We start from the raw sequence: 17,693 nt of genomic DNA on the forward strand, positions 1-17,693 counted from the left end.
GCAGATTTACTCCACTGATTTAGCCCGGAGGAACTCTACTGAGGATTGTACTGGAAAGCTGTTCACTTTTTTGGACTGTTAAGAATAAACATTATATCCTAGCCTCTGTTTGTACTAATAAAGGAACTGCATTACAGAGCCACTAAAATGCATTTTAAACGTTTTAGACAGATAAGCTTGTGTAACGCTTCCCAGGATTTCATTACTTATCATTAGGTTTAGCTTGGATTTTCTAAGTCCACAAAAGCTGCTAGCCCATAAAAAGTTTTATTAGCCTGGGTAAAGGATACTCCTGTGTATCCTTGATCATTGTTTGTGGTAAATAAAAATCCGTCGCTTTACAGACACTTAATTGGCCAGTTGCCTGCTATCAATATTAACTTACCACAGATGATCTCCTTTTAGAGTGGCTCTTTATAAGTCAGGTTTAGCCAGGGTGGAAATTTAGAGTGTGTAATGCCCTTGTTTTTTCTTACAGGCAGATGCACTTTGTGCTTTGGACATTTTAAGCTGTGCAGGACTTCTGAATCATTTTGGGCGATCACCATCTGTAGAGAAGATAGATGTTAGTCCTGTTTTGCTTCAGAAGGGCAATTCAAAAATTGCTCTCTATGGACTAGGTAAGCTGCTGTCGTGATGAGTCAGAATATTCATCCATCTAACCAAATAACGTGTTCTAGGGGTCGTCAACCTTGTTGACTGTCCGGTCACTTGTAAAATTTTGAGAAGGGCAGTGACCACCACCACCGATTGGCTGCCAAAGAGGGGGGCGTGATGTGAATCACAAAAACATCTGCAAGATGTTTGGGAAGTTCCATGTGTTGTTCCACGATGAAAGGAACTGCTTCTGAATAGGCACTCCCTGCAGTTTCATGGGCTCTTCTAAAGCACCTCTTGTCTCATGCTGAAGAGGCAGAGGAAAGTGGGGTCAGCGGTTCACTTTGAGAGGTGATGCTGTTTTCTTCCTGTTTCCCGAGGAGAGGGATTTGTTTTCTGTGCAGCCTCAGAGAGAGGTTCCCAAGCCCAGAGACAGGTCTGAGTCTATGGCCGAGGAGAGTGCATGGCTTTCACGTACCTGCTCAGGATGAGCTCAGTGCTTTGGTAATCAGTCAGCTGGTAGGGTGCAACCCAAAGCTTCCTCCTCCCCCTCCCACTGAGGAAGGCAGTGACAATCCACCTCGGCTCATCTCTTGCCTTGAAAACCTCATGGTCCTCCTGGGGTCTTGATGAGTGTAACCTGACAGCACATAATAATTACGATTATTAACTTTACTTACGATTGTTCTGTAAAAGTCCAGTGTGTATGGTTATTATAATTAAGTGGGACATTAACTTAAAAAAGCTTTACTTGCTTGCTGTCTGTCCTCATCAGAAATTGGACTGTTAGCTTAACTCCCTGCTTCACTTAGCATTTTACGTCCTCCTCCTATCGGTTCCTCATTTTTGTGGTGCATGAGGGCCATGGATGCCACTTTTGATGCTATAGCAGCACATGTGCAGTCAAAGGATGGGTGCGTCTGGATATTTTTTAATGGCATTTTATATTGTTTCATGTGTAACCGCAGGACTGCATTCAGATGTCAAGCTAAGCCAGCATGAAGCTGGGACACGTGTGAACACCCCAATTCTTCTTCCCCTTCTCTTCACATATCGAGTGGGATGATGGAATCCTGACACACTGAGAGCCAGTGTGGTGTAGCAGCTAGAGTGTCAGACAAGGACAGGGGTGGCCAAACTTGCTTAATGTGAGAGCCACATGGAATAAATGATGTTTGAGAGCAAAAAGGAAGGAAAATAAATGGGGGAGAGGGAGAGGTGGAAAGAAAGCGACTTTAACTTTAAATGCATTCTCTAAGCTGGCTTGGCTTGGAGAAGTGATTTAAAGAGAGAACTGCCTTCTCCAAGCCAGCTGACGGGGCAGTGGGGGCTTCAAGAGCCGCACAATATGTGTGAAACAGCAACATGTGGCAGCAGTTTGGCCAGCCCTGGACTAGGATCTGGGAGCCCTGGGTTTGAATCCCCCCTCTGCCTTGGAAGCTTGCTGGGTGACCTTGGGCCAGTTACACACTCTCAGCCCAGCCTACCTCAGAGGGTTGTTGTGAAGAAGAAGAAGAAGATATTGGATTTATATCCCGCCCTCCACTCCAAAGAGTCTCAGAGCGGCTCACAATCTCCTTTACCTTCCTCCCCCACAACAGACACCCTGTGAGGTGGGTGGGGCTGGAGAGGGCTCTCACAGTAGCTGCCCTTTCAAGGACAACCTCTGCCAGAGCTATGGCTGACCCAAGGCCATGCCAGCAGGTGCAAGTGGAGGAGTGGGGAATCAAACCCGGTTCTCCCAGATAAGAGTCCGCACACTTAACCACTACACCAAACTGAAGATAAAATGGAGAAGAGGAGAATGATATAAACTACTTTGGGGCCCCATTAAGGAGAAAGGCCAGGATATAAATGAAGTAAATAGAAAAAACAGACTCCAGTCGCAGTGCTTGAATTCAAGGCACATGGGTTATAACCAGAATTAGCCTGTCCCTACCCCAGTCAGAACTCTTAAGCCACAATTTAATCCAGGTTTGGAATCTGGGGGAGGGGAGGGTATATGCATGTCTGCATTTGTAGTTATCAACCAGAGTTTGTTTTAAACCAGGATTTCTCCATCACGCTCTGTGTGAGGCAGAAGGTGGGAAGAGTGCATACACAGGCACCACAGAACCAAGATGGGTTTACGGCTATCCTGGCTTAATGCCATCTTAGTGCCTTCTCCAATATGAGACAAAATGGTCTAAGTTGGTGGGCAGCACAGAGCAGAGTGCCAGAGTCTCCTTCCTAGCTTGTTGCTGCCCATCCTGCTTTATTGCGGGGAGTTACCTGCTCTGCTTGTTTCCAGTGTAGCAGATTTTTAAAAAAATTAAATTGTTGTTTTTAGTACATCGTATAAAATACTTGCTATCAGGGAGAGGGAAAGGGTGGGGGGGAAGAAAGAAAAAAAACATGTTGGGGTAAGTCTTATCCAGGCTGATAAAATGAATTCTGTATCAAGTTTCATAGAGCTCTGAAAATTCAGCCTGAATACCTTTACATTTAATGCCTCCATCCTTGTCTGTTAAATACTATGTTTCCCTTTACTGCAAGGTCCAGTGGTCTAAGGTGTAACTCTGTTTAGGATTACGCTGGAAGAGTCACTTTGCAACATATTCTGTTTATGTTGTGGTTATTGCCCCTGTATTTATGCATTCCTTGTGGATCTCCTTGACATGACAGCCTGGAGATTTTTGTTTTCTCTTTTCTTTCCTCTTTTTCTGTCAACCGGGTTCTGTTTCCACTTCATCTTCCATCGCTTTTCTTGATTTGAAGTGTGTTCCTCACAGTTTACATGCTCTTCTTTCTTCCTCTTTCTGAATTTTATGGAGATCTTTACTTCCTTAAGGTCAGAGAACAGAGGGAAGCACTCTTTCCACAAGAACTAGAAACCTTGGTAGCTAAATAATATACAAAGTAAGACCCATGAGTCCTAGAAAGGCTATCATATGAGGGAAGCACAGATCTCTGGATATTTCAACCACAATTTAAAAAATACTTTGTGTAAGAGAGTATTTGCAGAAACTACCTTGCCACAAGAAGAAAATGAGCGAATCCACAAATGAAGCCAAATTTGTAAAAGTGGCTTTTAGCACTGCCCTGCGGCAGTAGCAGTGATACAGCGAGTGGGGGCGGTTTGCCATCCATCTGCTCTCCTGGGGCCATCTGTCACTTCATGGCACTGTGCAGTGTTTACCGTGTTTGGACACTAAAATCTCATTACCTGTAATTTGTAAATTGTGTCTGTTCCAGGAGCTATTCCAGATGAGAGATTGTACCGAATGTTTGTGAACAAACAAGTAACCATGCTGCGGCCAAAGGAAGATGAGGATAGTTGGTTTAATCTGTTTGTGATTCATCAGAACAGGTACTGCTGTTGTACTGCAGCATGCCAGTGGATCTGCACACTTTCCATCCCCCCTCTCCTTGCCAATGCGAAATGCATCATAGCATCTAAAGAAATAATAGTGAGATGGGGATGAAAAACTGATACAAATGCAAAGCGGGTTTGAATGAACATAATCTTGGGCAATGTTTTTAGCTTCCGCTACCAGATTTTAAAATCGTCCCTGTGGTTTTGAAAAGTTTGCATGCCAGGTGGACCATTGATTGAGTTATTCTTTGAGCAGCAAACTAAATGTCTCAACTTCAGAAATGTTTTGCTGTGTTGCTTGATGGGGCATCCCATAAGGGTACACTTTTTTTCTGAACTGAAATTCATGAATGAGGATAGGGCAGGGTTTTGTTTTGCACCCCTCCAATTGCTTTCCAAACCCCACAGCATTGAACTCACAGGATATTGATAGAGGTGGTGCTGCATTCTGCATTCAGAAGCATCACTCCCGCATCGAGACTACAGTTAATCACAGAGGCACAGCCATAAATCTTCGAGTTAGTACCTGAGCATGCTTGTTTTTCTCTTCCTTTCCTTCTCGTTTTGTGCATATTACATTTTAGGTGTTAGTTTGAGTCCCAAACCACCTTAAATGCACTGGCAGATTTTTTTTTATTTTTTGGCATCAGGTCACAGCCAACTTAGGCAACCCCATAGGATTTCCAAGGCAAGTGAGGAACAGTTGTGGTTTGCCATTGCTTGCCTCTGCATAGCAACCCTGGACTTCCTTAGTGGTCTCCCATCCAAATGCTGATCTGGGCCAGCCCTGCTTTGCTTCTGAGATCTGATGAGATCAGGCTAGCCAGGTCAGGGCACTGGCAGGAAAATGATATGTAAATATATCACATGAGTAATATCCCAATGCTGTTGCGTGTGTTTCTCTGCTTTCTTGGGTGTTAAGCTTTTGGTATGGAAACCCAATGGATTGGGTTCTGTTACTGATGGTGCTTTTCTCTTGGGTCAGATGAAGGCTTCTTAGGCTGGACTCAGAAAGCACCACTGCTAGTGGAACAGATTTGGGGGTTCCAGCCCAACATTTTGATTTCCCTTGACTTGATTTCTGGAAATTGTGCATGCAGAAGTACCACCTAGATTTCAACTGTAATGTCTCGTGTTAATTTCAGTGTTCATGTACACTTTTGCAACTGTTGCTTGTTTCTTTTTCTTGGAACAGGAGTAAACACGGTGCCACAAATTACATTCCGGAACAGTTTTTAGATGATTTTATTGATCTTGTAATTTGGGGTCATGAGCACGAATGTAAAATTTCGCCAACTCGAAACGAGCAGCAGCTTTTCTATGTTTCTCAGCCAGGAAGTTCAGTGGTCACATCTCTGTCACCAGGAGAAGCTGTGAAAAAGTAGGTTCTTGGCCATTGTTTACCACCTCCCCCTGTATACCCCCCAAAGGGCATTACGCTCTGGAGATAAGAATCATAGAATTGGAAGGGACTTCCAGGGTCATCTAGTCCAACCCCCTGCACAAGGCAGGAAACTCACAAATACCTTCCCTGAAATTCACAGGATCTAGAATCTGCTGATGATCTCTGGCCTGAAGGATAGCAGCTGTCCTCAATCAGAGCCAGGGTCTGGCACCAGCCTGGTGGAACTCTCTGCCTAATGGCATCTAGGACCTAATGTAGTTCAGCAGAGCCTGTAAACAGAGATGTTCTGCCAGGCCTTTGTTGAGGAAACGATGGTTTGCCAACAAGCCTGGCCTCCTTATCTCCCCCTCTAGTGAGGGATATGAAATATCTAGCCACATCTGACTAGTTAATTATTGTCATTTTACTGTTTTTAAATTTTATTCTGTCCATCTTTTAAAGCTCAAAACATGGGTTTCTAATAGGGTGCCTGCTGTGTCAACTTGTTAGAGGCAAAGGTTGTGATTGCCGTTCTTTTACCATATTTGATATCAAATGCCCATCCACTCTGCTCATTTATTCCAGGCATGTTGGCTTGCTGCTTATCAAGGGCAAGAAGATGAACCTGCGGAAGATTCCTCTCCAGACGGTGCGACCTTTCTATATTGAAGATGTTGTCTTAACTGAACATCCAGACATCTTTAACCCTGACAATCCTAAAGTAATGCAAGCCGTACAAGCTTTCTGCATGGAGAAGGTAACTGTTTAATCCTTCTAACATGGTTAGTGTTGCAGCTCTTGGGGAGGGAGAATGATGGGTTTCTGACTTTCAGATACAAGGCTATGTATGGAGAGCCAGTTTGGTGTAGTGGTTAAGTGCACAGACTCTTCTCTGGGAGAACCAGGCTTGATTCCCCACTTCTCCATTTGCAGCTGCTGGAATGGCCTTGGGTCAGCCATAGCTCTTGCACTTGTCCTTGAAAGGGCAGCTTCTGGGAGAGCTCTCTCAGCCCTACCTACCTCACAGGGTGTCTGTTGTGGGGGGGGGGAGGTAAAGAGGATTGTGACCACTCTGAGATTCGAAGTATAGGGCGGGATATAAATCCAATATCATCATCAACATCTTCTATAGGGATGATAATTTAGTCTCATTTTTGACATAGCATAGGATGTAGGGATTTTCTGTTTGCAACAGAGTGGAGTGTAATGGACTGTAGAAGCTGAAGGCATCTAGCCTGTCTGCTTGCAGTGGTCACGTGCACTGGAGCTGGAATTTGAGAACTTGTGTTGTGGCACTAAGCTGCTGGCTGTCTGTGTACATCACGTCATTAGCACCCAATTTCATTGTGGCATAAGGTCAAGGCTCTTGGAGAAAAAAACCTAATGTTATGCCAAAGGCCTTCCTGAGTCCTGTGGAAGTATTTCTCCCTTTTTGGATGTGGCCTTGTGGCAGCGTAGAAAGGTAGAGTTGGGCCTGCTTCCAGTTCTTGGTGGTCATAATGATCCAGCATGTTTGGGGAATGAATAAGGGGCTTCATGTAGATTTCCCTCCATTATTGTGCCACATCTTTCAAGACAAAACTAGAATCCAGTGATACTTGATACAAATAGGGCAGACTGATTTCTGATAGCGCTTAATATTTTTGCAGCAGCAGTGTCTTTTAGCATAAATGGAAAGAACCGGCAGGTCTTCCCAACTCTGTTGCTGATCATTGCTCTGTACCAGAAAGAAAGCCTTTGGTTTGAATGTTTTTAAATGGTACATTTTAATTTTTATAAACAATAATTTTAAATATTCTTCACAGCGAGGAAGAACATTTGGAGGGTAGCATGGGGTGTTTTTTTGCATCTAATCTTTCTTTCCTTTTTTTCGGTAAAGGTAGAAACTATGTTGGACAATGCAGAAAGAGCTCGTCTTGGAAATCCCAGGCAGCCAGAGAAACCTCTTATAAGATTGCGAGTAAGATAAGATTCCTTCTTATTTAAAAAAACGTATCCTGAATATACTGTTTCAGCAAAATTGCATGCGCTGTTTCTGCAAAATCTAACTGGCATGGCACTAAATGAACTTCATGGTAGTATGTGCCTTAATTTGGTGGAATTGTTGGGATTGATAATTTATAGGCTGTTTAGCCTTTAAGAAGGAAAGGACACATGGTCATCAGAGGTGAGACACTTTCCTTTGATGTCATGGAGATACAGCTGATACTGAGATGAATGATTAGAAATGGGTTTGTGTATTAAGATACGGTAACACGCATTTCTCCCCCCAAATGGGATCCAGAATGGTGATTAGTGGACTTTTTATGTGTTGTCCTGCAACTAATTCAAGGCTGCACAAATGTGTTAAGCTAAATGGATGCCTTTTTGTATTCTAAATGCCTATTTGTATTCTAAATGAGAGTGCCAGTTCCTGCGCCTCAAATTTTGATGTCCTCTTCCTTTGAAGGTGGATTACAGCGGTGGCTTCGAACCATTCAGCGTTGTCCGTTTCAGCCAGAAATACATGGACAGAATAGCTAATCCAAAAGATGTCATACATTTTTTCAGACATCGGGAGCAAAAAGAGAAAAACGGTAAAAAAGAGAGCAGTTTGCATATCTCTAGGTTCTTTGGATTTTTAAAAAAGAAAATCAGTATTGCTGGCAGAGAATTAAGTATATTAATTGTTTGTGTTAAATGCCATCAGGTTGCTTCTGACATGGTGACCTGATGAATTAATGGCCTCCAAAACATCCTATCTTTAACAGCCTTGCTCAGATCTTGCAGACTGAGGGCTGTGGCTTCCTTTATTGAATCTATCCTGAAATGTTAGCTGTTCCTCATTTACTGCTGTCTTCAGCTTTTTTCTAGCATTCTTGTCTTTCCGAGTACTTCACTATGTAGAGAGTGTATTTTGGAGCACTACGTGTTCTTGTCTTCAGTCCTTGTCTCAAGAGACCCAGGGAGAGCCATTCAGATGATCCCTTTAAGTCCTCTTGTCTTTTAAGCTACACTGTGGCCTTAGTGAATGGATCTGAAAAGGGGAAAATGGGAGAAATGATAGAAAATGACTGTTGTACTATTAATTTGCACTTTTCTGAGGAATCTCTGAATGCCATTGGGAATGATTCTGTAAGCTAAACAACTAGATTTCCTTGGCTTTATAGACAATACATCTATTATAGTAATTTCTTGCAGTCAGAAAAACGGATTTGCAACAGATACATGCTTGTGGTGGCAAGTCCATAGAGAATGCTGGGTACATCTTCTTTTGCAGAATATCCATTTGAAACACACACTTGTTCTCTGACTCTCTTCACAGAGTCATGCATATTCTGTGAAGCTAAATAGAAAGGCAGAAAAGCTGTGCTTGCCAGAGGTGGGTGGGAATGTGTGTGCAATGGAAAATATACATGTTTTAAACTGAAAGAAATTCTCATGTCTGATTTCATTAGGATTTCCCCCATTTCTTGAATTCTTTTACCTTGCAGATGTGAGTTACTATTTTGTCATTTGGCATGATGTAGGTTTTTAAGTAACAAAACATTCTCTTTAAATGAGCACAACCTTTCTTTCTCCATTCTTTAGCAGAGGAGATTAACTTTGGCAAGTTTGTTCACAAGCCTGCATCAGAAGGAGCGACTTTGAGGGTGGAGGATCTTGTGAAGCAGTACTTCCAGACAGCAGAGAAGGTAAACCTATTTTTCAGGATTTCAGTTGCAATTTAAATTGTGCTGTTGGTGGTAGCACTTGAGGGTCAGTGCTTACTTCTCTGGAATTTCATTCTGTTTCTTTAAGTCTTCTAGTCTTTGGTTCCTTATTATCGAAGAAGTGAAACTGAGAAGTTCTGTCCAGAAGATGTGATTGCAAGGAGACATCGCATCAAGCTGCAGTTAAACTGCGGTTGGGCACAAACACGGCTTGTTGAGAGCCAGTTTGGTGTAGTGGTTAAGTGCGCAGACTCTTATCTGGGAGAACTAGGTTTGATTCCCCACTCCTCCACTTGCAGCTGCTAGAATGGCCTTGGGTCAGCCAAGTTGTGTCAGCAAAGGGTTCATTGAAGTTTCAAAATGATCAGACTTGTTTTTGTTGAAAACTAAGTTGCATTTATTGATAACTACAATGTTACTCTTAGCATGGATTCATTGGAACTGATAACAAATGGCTCGGACCATTGGCATTTATGAATACACTTCAAAGGGTTTGTGCTTTAAACTATTTCCCATAATAAAACTACAGACTGACCCTGCAAGTAACACTTTCACATGCCCGCTTATCTTTCACAGTTGATGGTTACATCCCCCTCCTGGTGATGTCCTTGCTCTGTTCAGGAGGCGCCTGGGAAGTTAGCTGAGTACTCTGCACTTCAAAGACCTCGCTGGCCTTTGGAACCTTGATAACATCCATTTCCGCCCACCCCCCTTTACTATGCAGGGTACTTGGGATTAGTAGCATAGGAATTCATTAAACATTCAGGTTAGTAGGCAACATATAATAAATTCAGAAAGCAAATGTAACTTCAATGAAACATAGTCTGACAAGTTGTCCTTGAAAGGGCAGCTTCTGTGAGAGCTCTCTCAGCCCCACCTTACCTCACAGGGTGTTTGTTGTGGGGGAGGAAGGTAAAGGAGATTGTGAGCAACTCTGAGACTCTGATTCAGAATGGAGGGCAGGGTATAAATCCAATACCATCATCATCTCCTCCTCCTCCTTCCTTGCTCCTTTTCTTGTGTGGAGCATGCAAAAACTTCCTGGTTTGATCAAACTCCAATTTGTCACAGTATATAGATGCATGCACCCTGGCAAATTAGAATTTGTCTCTATAGTCACCCACCCCAGCTGAGATTCTGCAAACCTAAGCAGAGTGAAGAAGAAGAATTGCAGATTTATACCCCGCCCTTCTCTCTGAATCAGAGACTCAGAGCGGCTTACAATCTCCTTTATCTCCTTCCCCCGCAACAGACACCCTGTGAGGTGGGTGGGGCTGAGAGAGCTCTCACAGAAACTGCCCTTTCAAGGACAACTCCTATGAGAGCTATGGCTGACCCAAGGCCATTCCAGCAGCTGCAAGCAGAGGAGTGGGGAATCAAACCCGGTTCTTCCAGATAAGAGTCCACGCACTTAACCACTGCACCAAACTGGCTCTCTTCCTTCTGAGTTCATTTAAGACACTGCAGGGGGTGAGGTGGGGGATGAACTCTTAATTTGCTGGTGTGCTTGCAGTTTTGGACTTCTTGGCAAATTGGTGCTGTATGAAAGCAGTAAAGCTTCACCCACAAGAGGAAGGCAGGAAGTGAGGGGAACACAGTGGCAAGCTGTGTTTGCACTGATCGATGTGTAAATTCTGTTTATTGTGGCATTTGGATGTATGCAGCATTCATTTTCTGGCTCAGAAACAGCAGGGATTTTACAGCACCTAAGGTAGATTAATTTACTGTGGAACATGTTTTTGAAAACAGCTACCATGGAACAATCAAACAGTTAGCAAAAAGAGAAATCATAGTATTAAGTGGTTTTTGTGTTTGCACTTGTCTGAAGATAGCATTAGATAACGTGAGTCAATCCTATTGTTTTAAAATAAGTATATGAGTGTACTGAAACCCTTTGTTTGTACTTTTTCCAGAAAGTGCAGCTCTCCCTCCTGACAGAAAGGGGCATGGGAGAAGCAGTGCAGGAGTTTGTGGACAAGGAGGAAAAAGACGCTATAGAAGAACTAGTGAAATTCCAACTAGAAAAGACCCAGCGGTTTCTGAAGGAACGGCATATAGATGCAGAGGAAGCAAAAATTGATGAAGAGGTTTGTAGGGTCCATCTTTCTCTCAGTTGTAGTGAGTACCATCGCTGAAGGTCATTGATGTTGCCTGGCCTCTTGGAAAACTTTTAATGAAAACAAATTATTAGGTACAATAAAAAGATGTCCATAATAAGTCGAATAAATGTAACAGGTAGAGAGCCAACTGTCTCTAGTATGCTGAAGAACTGTGTGGAAATTAAGAACTCTGTTTTTCATCCACATAGAAAACTAGTGGAATGTTTGCATCTAGTCTTTTCTCCAGAGTGTAATGATGGCCACAGGAGTAAACAGCTTTAAAAGGGGATTAGATTCATGGAGGGTAGTCTATCATTGCCTGCTAGCTGTGGTGACTGAGGAGAACCTTCACATTCAGAGGCACTAAACCTCTGAATCCCAGAGTCAGCAGGCAACATCAGGGGAAAGACTCAGCCTCTGTGCCCTGTTATTGGCTGTCCAGAGGAATTGTTTGGCCACTGTGTGAAACAAGATGTTGGACTAGATGGACCACTGGTCTGATCCAGCGAGACTGTTCTTATGTTCTGTAAGCCATTTCTGTTCATGGGTCAAAATAACTAAGCACGTCTGCTAGATGTACGTTGTCCCTTTGCATTATGTGTTTAACACTATAAAGTTATAAATGCACGACTACTGATTTGTTCTACATATTATAAATATATGAAGCTTGCTAACCCTGAGTCAGAACGTGGGTCTCTCTAGCTCAGTGCTGCTGACTCGCCTTGCAGTGGCTCTCCAGTGTCTCAGGCTGAGAATATCTGGGGGAGAAATTGTGGCTGAAAGGAAGAGTGCAGTTCTTGCAAGCAAAAGGTCCCAGTTTCAGTTTAGGACATCTCCAAGTTACAGGATGTCAGGTAAGAGGCCCATCTCAAGATTGTGCCCTTTTCTTGAGCCACAGTTTCCCCCCCTAGATATTTACTTCTTTTAGCTACATCTATAGCCGGTGGGTTCCCTGCTTCTGTAGTTCTGTTGATTTGTATATGCTGTTTTTAAGCAGGTCATACCAATTAAATTTGGACTTGTGGATTGCTGTTCCAAAAAAGGGCTAGGAACCACTGATTATAATCTGCCTTTTTCACTGAACTCAATACTGCTACAGAAACAGAAAAAAAGTTCAATAAAACCAGATTATCAGAGACCGCTGTAATAACTAGGATAATCCATTAAGCAATGTGCTATAAACAGCCTAAAAATCCTATTCCCTCCTAAACGACTCTTTTTGTATCATAATCCTTTTCCCATTTTACATATTCTTTGGAATGATAGAAGTACGGGAGCTTTCCTGGCCTTATCTAGCGGACTGTTTTATCAGGTGGGAGCCACAACAGAGAATGCCTGGGTACAGACAGTGATTGATTTTACCCATTTGCAGGATGGCAGCTTGCAAAGGCTGTCCTCAGGTGCATGAAGCTGTCTCAAGTACACCTGCAGGGGCGGTCCTGTGGATACGTGAGGTCTAGGCTGTGCATAGTTTTTGTAAGTAATAAACAACCTAGAAATCAATTGGCAACCAATGGAGTGGCTGCAGAATCTGTGCAATAGGCCTGACTCCGAAAAGTCAATGAGCTGCAGAGTTCTATTGTAGCTGGAGTTTCTGAACACTCTTCAAGGGCAGACCAGTGCAGAGGGCATTACAGTGGTGTGGCTTTAAGATTACTGCGGCAGGGGTCTGTGTGGCCAGATCAGCCATGTTACAGTAGAGGGCCATCTTCCTGGCTAAGTGATGATGGAAGAAATCTTTTTTTAGCAACTGAATTAGCTTGTGCCTCCAAGCGATAATGTTGTGTCAGGTATAACCCCTAGATTCTTGAGTGGGTTGGCCGAACTCCATCAAAAGTGCAGTAGCATCCAGGACTTTGACGTATCCAGGGGCACTGTTTTAGTAAAGCTATGTTTAAGCTGCAACCCTAAAGTCACTTCCTTCAGAGCAGTTCTGCTGATTTCAAAAGGACAGCTTATCATTTATTGGGTGGTGAATGGCAGCATGAAATGCATTGCAACTGATTCCTCAATTGACCAAAAATGGCATGTGTTCATAATTGTAGTTGTCTTTAAGAGGCATGACCAATATTGATGAATCAAAACATAATGTGGCCTTCTTGCCTTGGCACTTAAATAACACTTCTTCTGAATCAAATTATTTAATGCCATTTTTCATGTGTGGGTTTTAAAAAAAGGGCAGTGACCTAATAAACTGTTCAAAATAGTGTATTCTGGAAGGACGAGGAAGTGAACTTGTAACAAGAAATTTCTTTTCTAGTCTCATTTTCTTTCTCTGATATAGTATATTCATTTATTTAAAACATTTATTAGCCACCTTTCTTTCTTATGGAGCTCAAGGTGGCTTATGATATAAATAAAGTACATTAAATATCTAAAGCCAAAACTGAAAATCACAGTTTAGTACTGCTTTAATAAAGTTCAGTCCTAGATATGTAACATACACAGTTCTTCTCTTGTATAGCCCTAACATTTCTTAATTTTGAAGTAGAGCAAAGCCTCTACTTAGGCTTATTTATTAATCATTTTTAAAAGACGATGGTTTTAGTGTTCGTGGTTTTGTTAATGTTGTTGTTGCAAATGGGATTTATATCTACAGACAATCAGGGACAAAATTGTGACAGTTGGAGAAAACAGGAAAAACTGTGTGGGCAGGGCTTAGGCATGAGCATTTATCTTTCAAACTGGGCCTTGCTATCATAGTTATCTTTTAATACCGATATATTGCAGGTGCGACTGTTCAGAGAGTCAAGAAAAAATAATACTGAGGAGGAAGACAAGGAAGTTCATGAGGTATTTTCTTCTTTTTTTCTTTTTCTTTTTTCTTTAAGCTGAAAACTTGGAAGGAAAACATAAGCTGGACAAGCATGTGTATTTGCCTGCAAGGGAACAGAGACATTTGGATTTGGTTGCTTTATGTGGTAATGAATAACTTAATGGGTCAGAAATATTGCAATTAGGATGGCGGGGCTGGCTTACGTAGCCATTGAGATGTGAGTTTTAAAAGGTCGGAGAAATCAGTTTTCCTCAGTGTGTTTTGAATGTACAGTGTGTATGTTTTGTGGTTTATGTCTGGATCTTTCTCAGGATGGTTATTATGTGGATTGGAGCCTCATTCCACATTGATACTGTAGAACATGACTCTTTTCACGCTCATACATACAGATTGACTGACTTGATTTTCTTTCAGAAAAAGATTGAAGATCGTATTGTTTTCCAAATTGACTGTTCAGACTCTTCCATTTCTTCCTTGTTCATCTTTCTTCTAGTAATAAATACATCTAATTTTCTTTCCCTACTAATGTCTGCATGGGCAGCTTTGGAGATGGAGAGGCAAGGGGGTACCTGATTTCTGATTCAACAGAACCATCTTTGTGTACTCGAAACGAGTTATTTCCTTTCTCTCAGGCTATCAACAGGGCCAAATCCCAGAGATCTCAGGGATCCGAGCAGGATGTCATCATGAGTGATGATGACCTCATGGACGCAGCCAATGATGATTCAGATGGGGATCTTTCTTCAGCACCCAGCAGGGGAAGAGGAAGAGGAGGTCGGGCAAGAGGCGCGAGAGGACAGAACCCACCAGCGAGAGGAGCGCCTCGACGAGGAAGAGGTCAGTAGCTTTGCACAGTCTTATGAATCAGAAACATCGGTACGTATTCTCAAATTGCCTCAAGGCTTGAGAGACTTTTTCCTCAAGGGATGAGTATATTTGTGACACATGTGGAGCTGTGGAGTCTTCTGAGCATAAATTCTACTTTGTGAGCTACTGGCATTAAAGTTGTGAGCTACTGCATAAATTAGCTTGCTCTGGGGCCATTTTTCCTGAGCTAAGGCAAAAATGTGTGAGCCAGAGGCTAAAAAACTGTGAGCTAGCTCACACTACCTCAGCTTAGAGGGAACACTGATGTACAGCAAAGACAGAATTTAGATCACATCTTTATTGATGAAGTGACAATTCTTAGGGGCACTCTGTTTTTATAATGATCTGCCTGATTGCCATATTGTCTATGCCCAGTGGCTATTCTCAGGGTTGCTTAAGACTTCATTGACTGTGCACTGAAACACTGGTTACAGAACCAGCCAGAGGGTTAGTGATCTTGAACTTAGTTCTTAGCAAGTCTGGTGAGAAATGTAGAGGTTGCTACACCAGTTGGGAACAGTGACCACAGTGCCATTAAGTTCAGCATTCAAGTCAATGGAAAGTTGCCTCTAAAGTCCAAAACTTTCACATTTGATTTCATATGGCAGGGAAGCTCAATGACTTTTCTGCTTCTGTGTTCACTATGGAAAGTGTGAGGCATTTATCCATGACACGTGTTTTCAGGAAGGGAGATCTGAAGAACTCTGCCAAATTAAGGTGATCGGAGATGACGTTCTAGACTTATTGGGGAAATTACAAACTGAAATGTCTCTAGGTCCTGATGGTATACACCTGAGAGTTCTTAGGGAATTCAAATGGAAGATTGTTAATCTACTAACTCATATATATATAACCTATCACTAAATTCAGCTGCTGTTCCAGAAGACTAGAGAGCAGCATATGTTACACCAGTTTCATAAAAGGTATCCAGAAGGGAACTAGGAAATTATAGTCATCCTAACATCTGTCCCAGGCAAATTAGTTGAAACCGTAATCAAAGATAGTATTATTAGGCATATGGAAGAACAAAGCCTGTTGAGGGAGAATCAGCATGGCTTCTGCAAAGGGAAGTCCTGCCTTTTGAAGTTCTTGGAGAAAGTGAACAAGCATGTAGGCAGGGGTGACTGGGTGGACATTATATACTTGGACTTTTTAAAAGTTTTGAAAAGATGCCTCACCAAAGACTCCTGAGTAAATTTAGCAGTCATGGGATAAGAGAATGGGATCTCTTATGGATTAAAAATTGGTTAAATGACAGGAAGCAAAAAGTAAGAATCAATGGACAGTTCTCACAATGGAGGGAAAGTAAGCAGTGAGGTCCTATGAGGATCAGTTCTGGAGCCAGTACTATTTAATCTATTCATAAAGAGAGCCAGTTTGGTGTAGTGCTTCAGTGCATGGACTTATCTGGGAGAAACGGGTTTGATTCCTTACTCTCCCACTTGCAGCTGCTGGAATGGCCTTGGGTCAGCCATAGGTCTCACACAGCTGTTCTTGAAAGGGCAGCTGCTGTGAGAGCTCTCTCAGCCCCACCCACCTCACAGGGTGTCTGTTGTAGGGGAAGAAAGGAGATTGTAAGACTGATTCAGAGAGAAGGGCTGGGTGTAAATCTGCAGTCGTCTTCTGACTAGGAGTGAGTAGTGTAGTGGCCAAGTTTGCGGATGACACAAACGTATTCAAGATGTTGAAAACCAAGGCTGACTATGATGAGCTCCAAGAGGATCTCCAAAAATCTTGGTGGTGTTGTGGAAATGAAAGTGCCTATCCAGTGTGCTGCAGCAGTGAAAAAAGGCAAACTCTGTGTTAGGGATTATTAGGAAAGGAATTGAGAATAGAACAGTTGATAGTGATGCCCCTGTATGCAACTATGCCGCAGCCTCATTTTGAATACTGTGTACAGTTCTGGTCACTGCATCTCAAAAAAGACATGGCAGAGCTGGGGAAAGTACAGAAGAGGGCAACCAAGATAATTAGGGAGTTGGAGCACCTTCCCTATGAGAAAAGGCAACAAATGGAGGGACATGATAGAGGTGTATAAAATTATGCATGAAGTGGAGAGAATTGGCAAAGAATTTTTTCTCTCTCTTCCAAAATTCTAGAACTCAAGGGCATCCAGTGAAACTGATGGGCAGTCGATTGAGGACAGACAAAAGAAAATACAGGCTTACTCAGAGAGTGATTAAAATGTAGAATTTGCTGCCAGAAGATGAAGTGATAGCCACAGGAATAAATAGCTTTAAAAGGAGGTTAGATAGATTCATGGAGGATAAGTACCAGTGGCTACTATGGGATGTAAAAGGAAGATACAAATCATCCTAAGGGACCCTTCACATCTGGGCCATTTGCTATTTGAGATCTTACCGTCAGGTAGACGATATAGAGTGTTGAAGGCTAGGACAAACAGATTTAAGGACAGTTTCTATCCAAGTGCTGTGGTTAGGTTAAATGCAGGGTTATGAAGGATTATCTGTTTTAGATGTATTTAAATGGTTTTAATGGTTTTATGAATGTTTATCTGTTTTAGATGTGTTTAAATGGTATGAATATGAATATGTGTGTTTGATGTGTTGGTATGTTTGTGGAAGAGCACCTCATTTCGTTGCTCTCTTTTTGTTGAGAACAATGACAATAAATTTATCTATCTATCTATCTATCTATCTACTAGCCATGGTGACAGAGGAACCTCCACATCAGAGGCACTAAACCTCTGAATCCCAGAGCCAGAAGGCAACATCAGGGGAAGGCCTCAGCCTCTGTGCCCTGTTGTTGGCTGTCCAGAGGAACTGGTTGGCCACTGTGTGAGACAGGGTGCTGGACTAAATGGACCACTGGTGTAATCCAGCAGGGATCTTCTTATGTTCTGTTTTTATTCAGCGCTTGCTCTTCTGTCTCAGCCCCAGCATCAGAATGGTTGACCTTCAGC

At 42.5% G+C, this 17,693-nt stretch overlaps 1 protein-coding gene across 1 annotated transcript in view; it reads left to right on the forward strand.

Moving 5' to 3' along the window:
- The window catches only part of MRE11 (MRE11 homolog, double strand break repair nuclease), a 47,423-nt gene that overhangs the window by 9,083 nt on the left and 20,647 nt on the right, over positions 1-17,693 (forward strand). The window contains exons 6-15 of the mRNA XM_060234926.1: positions 479-620; positions 3,832-3,946; positions 5,148-5,333; positions 5,922-6,093; positions 7,216-7,296; positions 7,786-7,912; positions 8,907-9,010; positions 10,942-11,115; positions 13,858-13,920; positions 14,536-14,740. Of these exons, the coding sequence (XP_060090909.1) occupies positions 479-620; positions 3,832-3,946; positions 5,148-5,333; positions 5,922-6,093; positions 7,216-7,296; positions 7,786-7,912; positions 8,907-9,010; positions 10,942-11,115; positions 13,858-13,920; positions 14,536-14,740 (1,369 nt within the window). The remainder of the gene's footprint in view (positions 1-478; positions 621-3,831; positions 3,947-5,147; positions 5,334-5,921; positions 6,094-7,215; positions 7,297-7,785; positions 7,913-8,906; positions 9,011-10,941; positions 11,116-13,857; positions 13,921-14,535; positions 14,741-17,693) is intronic.

The sequence above is a fragment of the Heteronotia binoei genome, chromosome 3 (genome assembly GCF_032191835.1).
Source record: "Heteronotia binoei isolate CCM8104 ecotype False Entrance Well chromosome 3, APGP_CSIRO_Hbin_v1, whole genome shotgun sequence".
In the NCBI taxonomy this organism is placed as follows: Eukaryota; Metazoa; Chordata; class Lepidosauria; order Squamata; family Gekkonidae; genus Heteronotia; species Heteronotia binoei.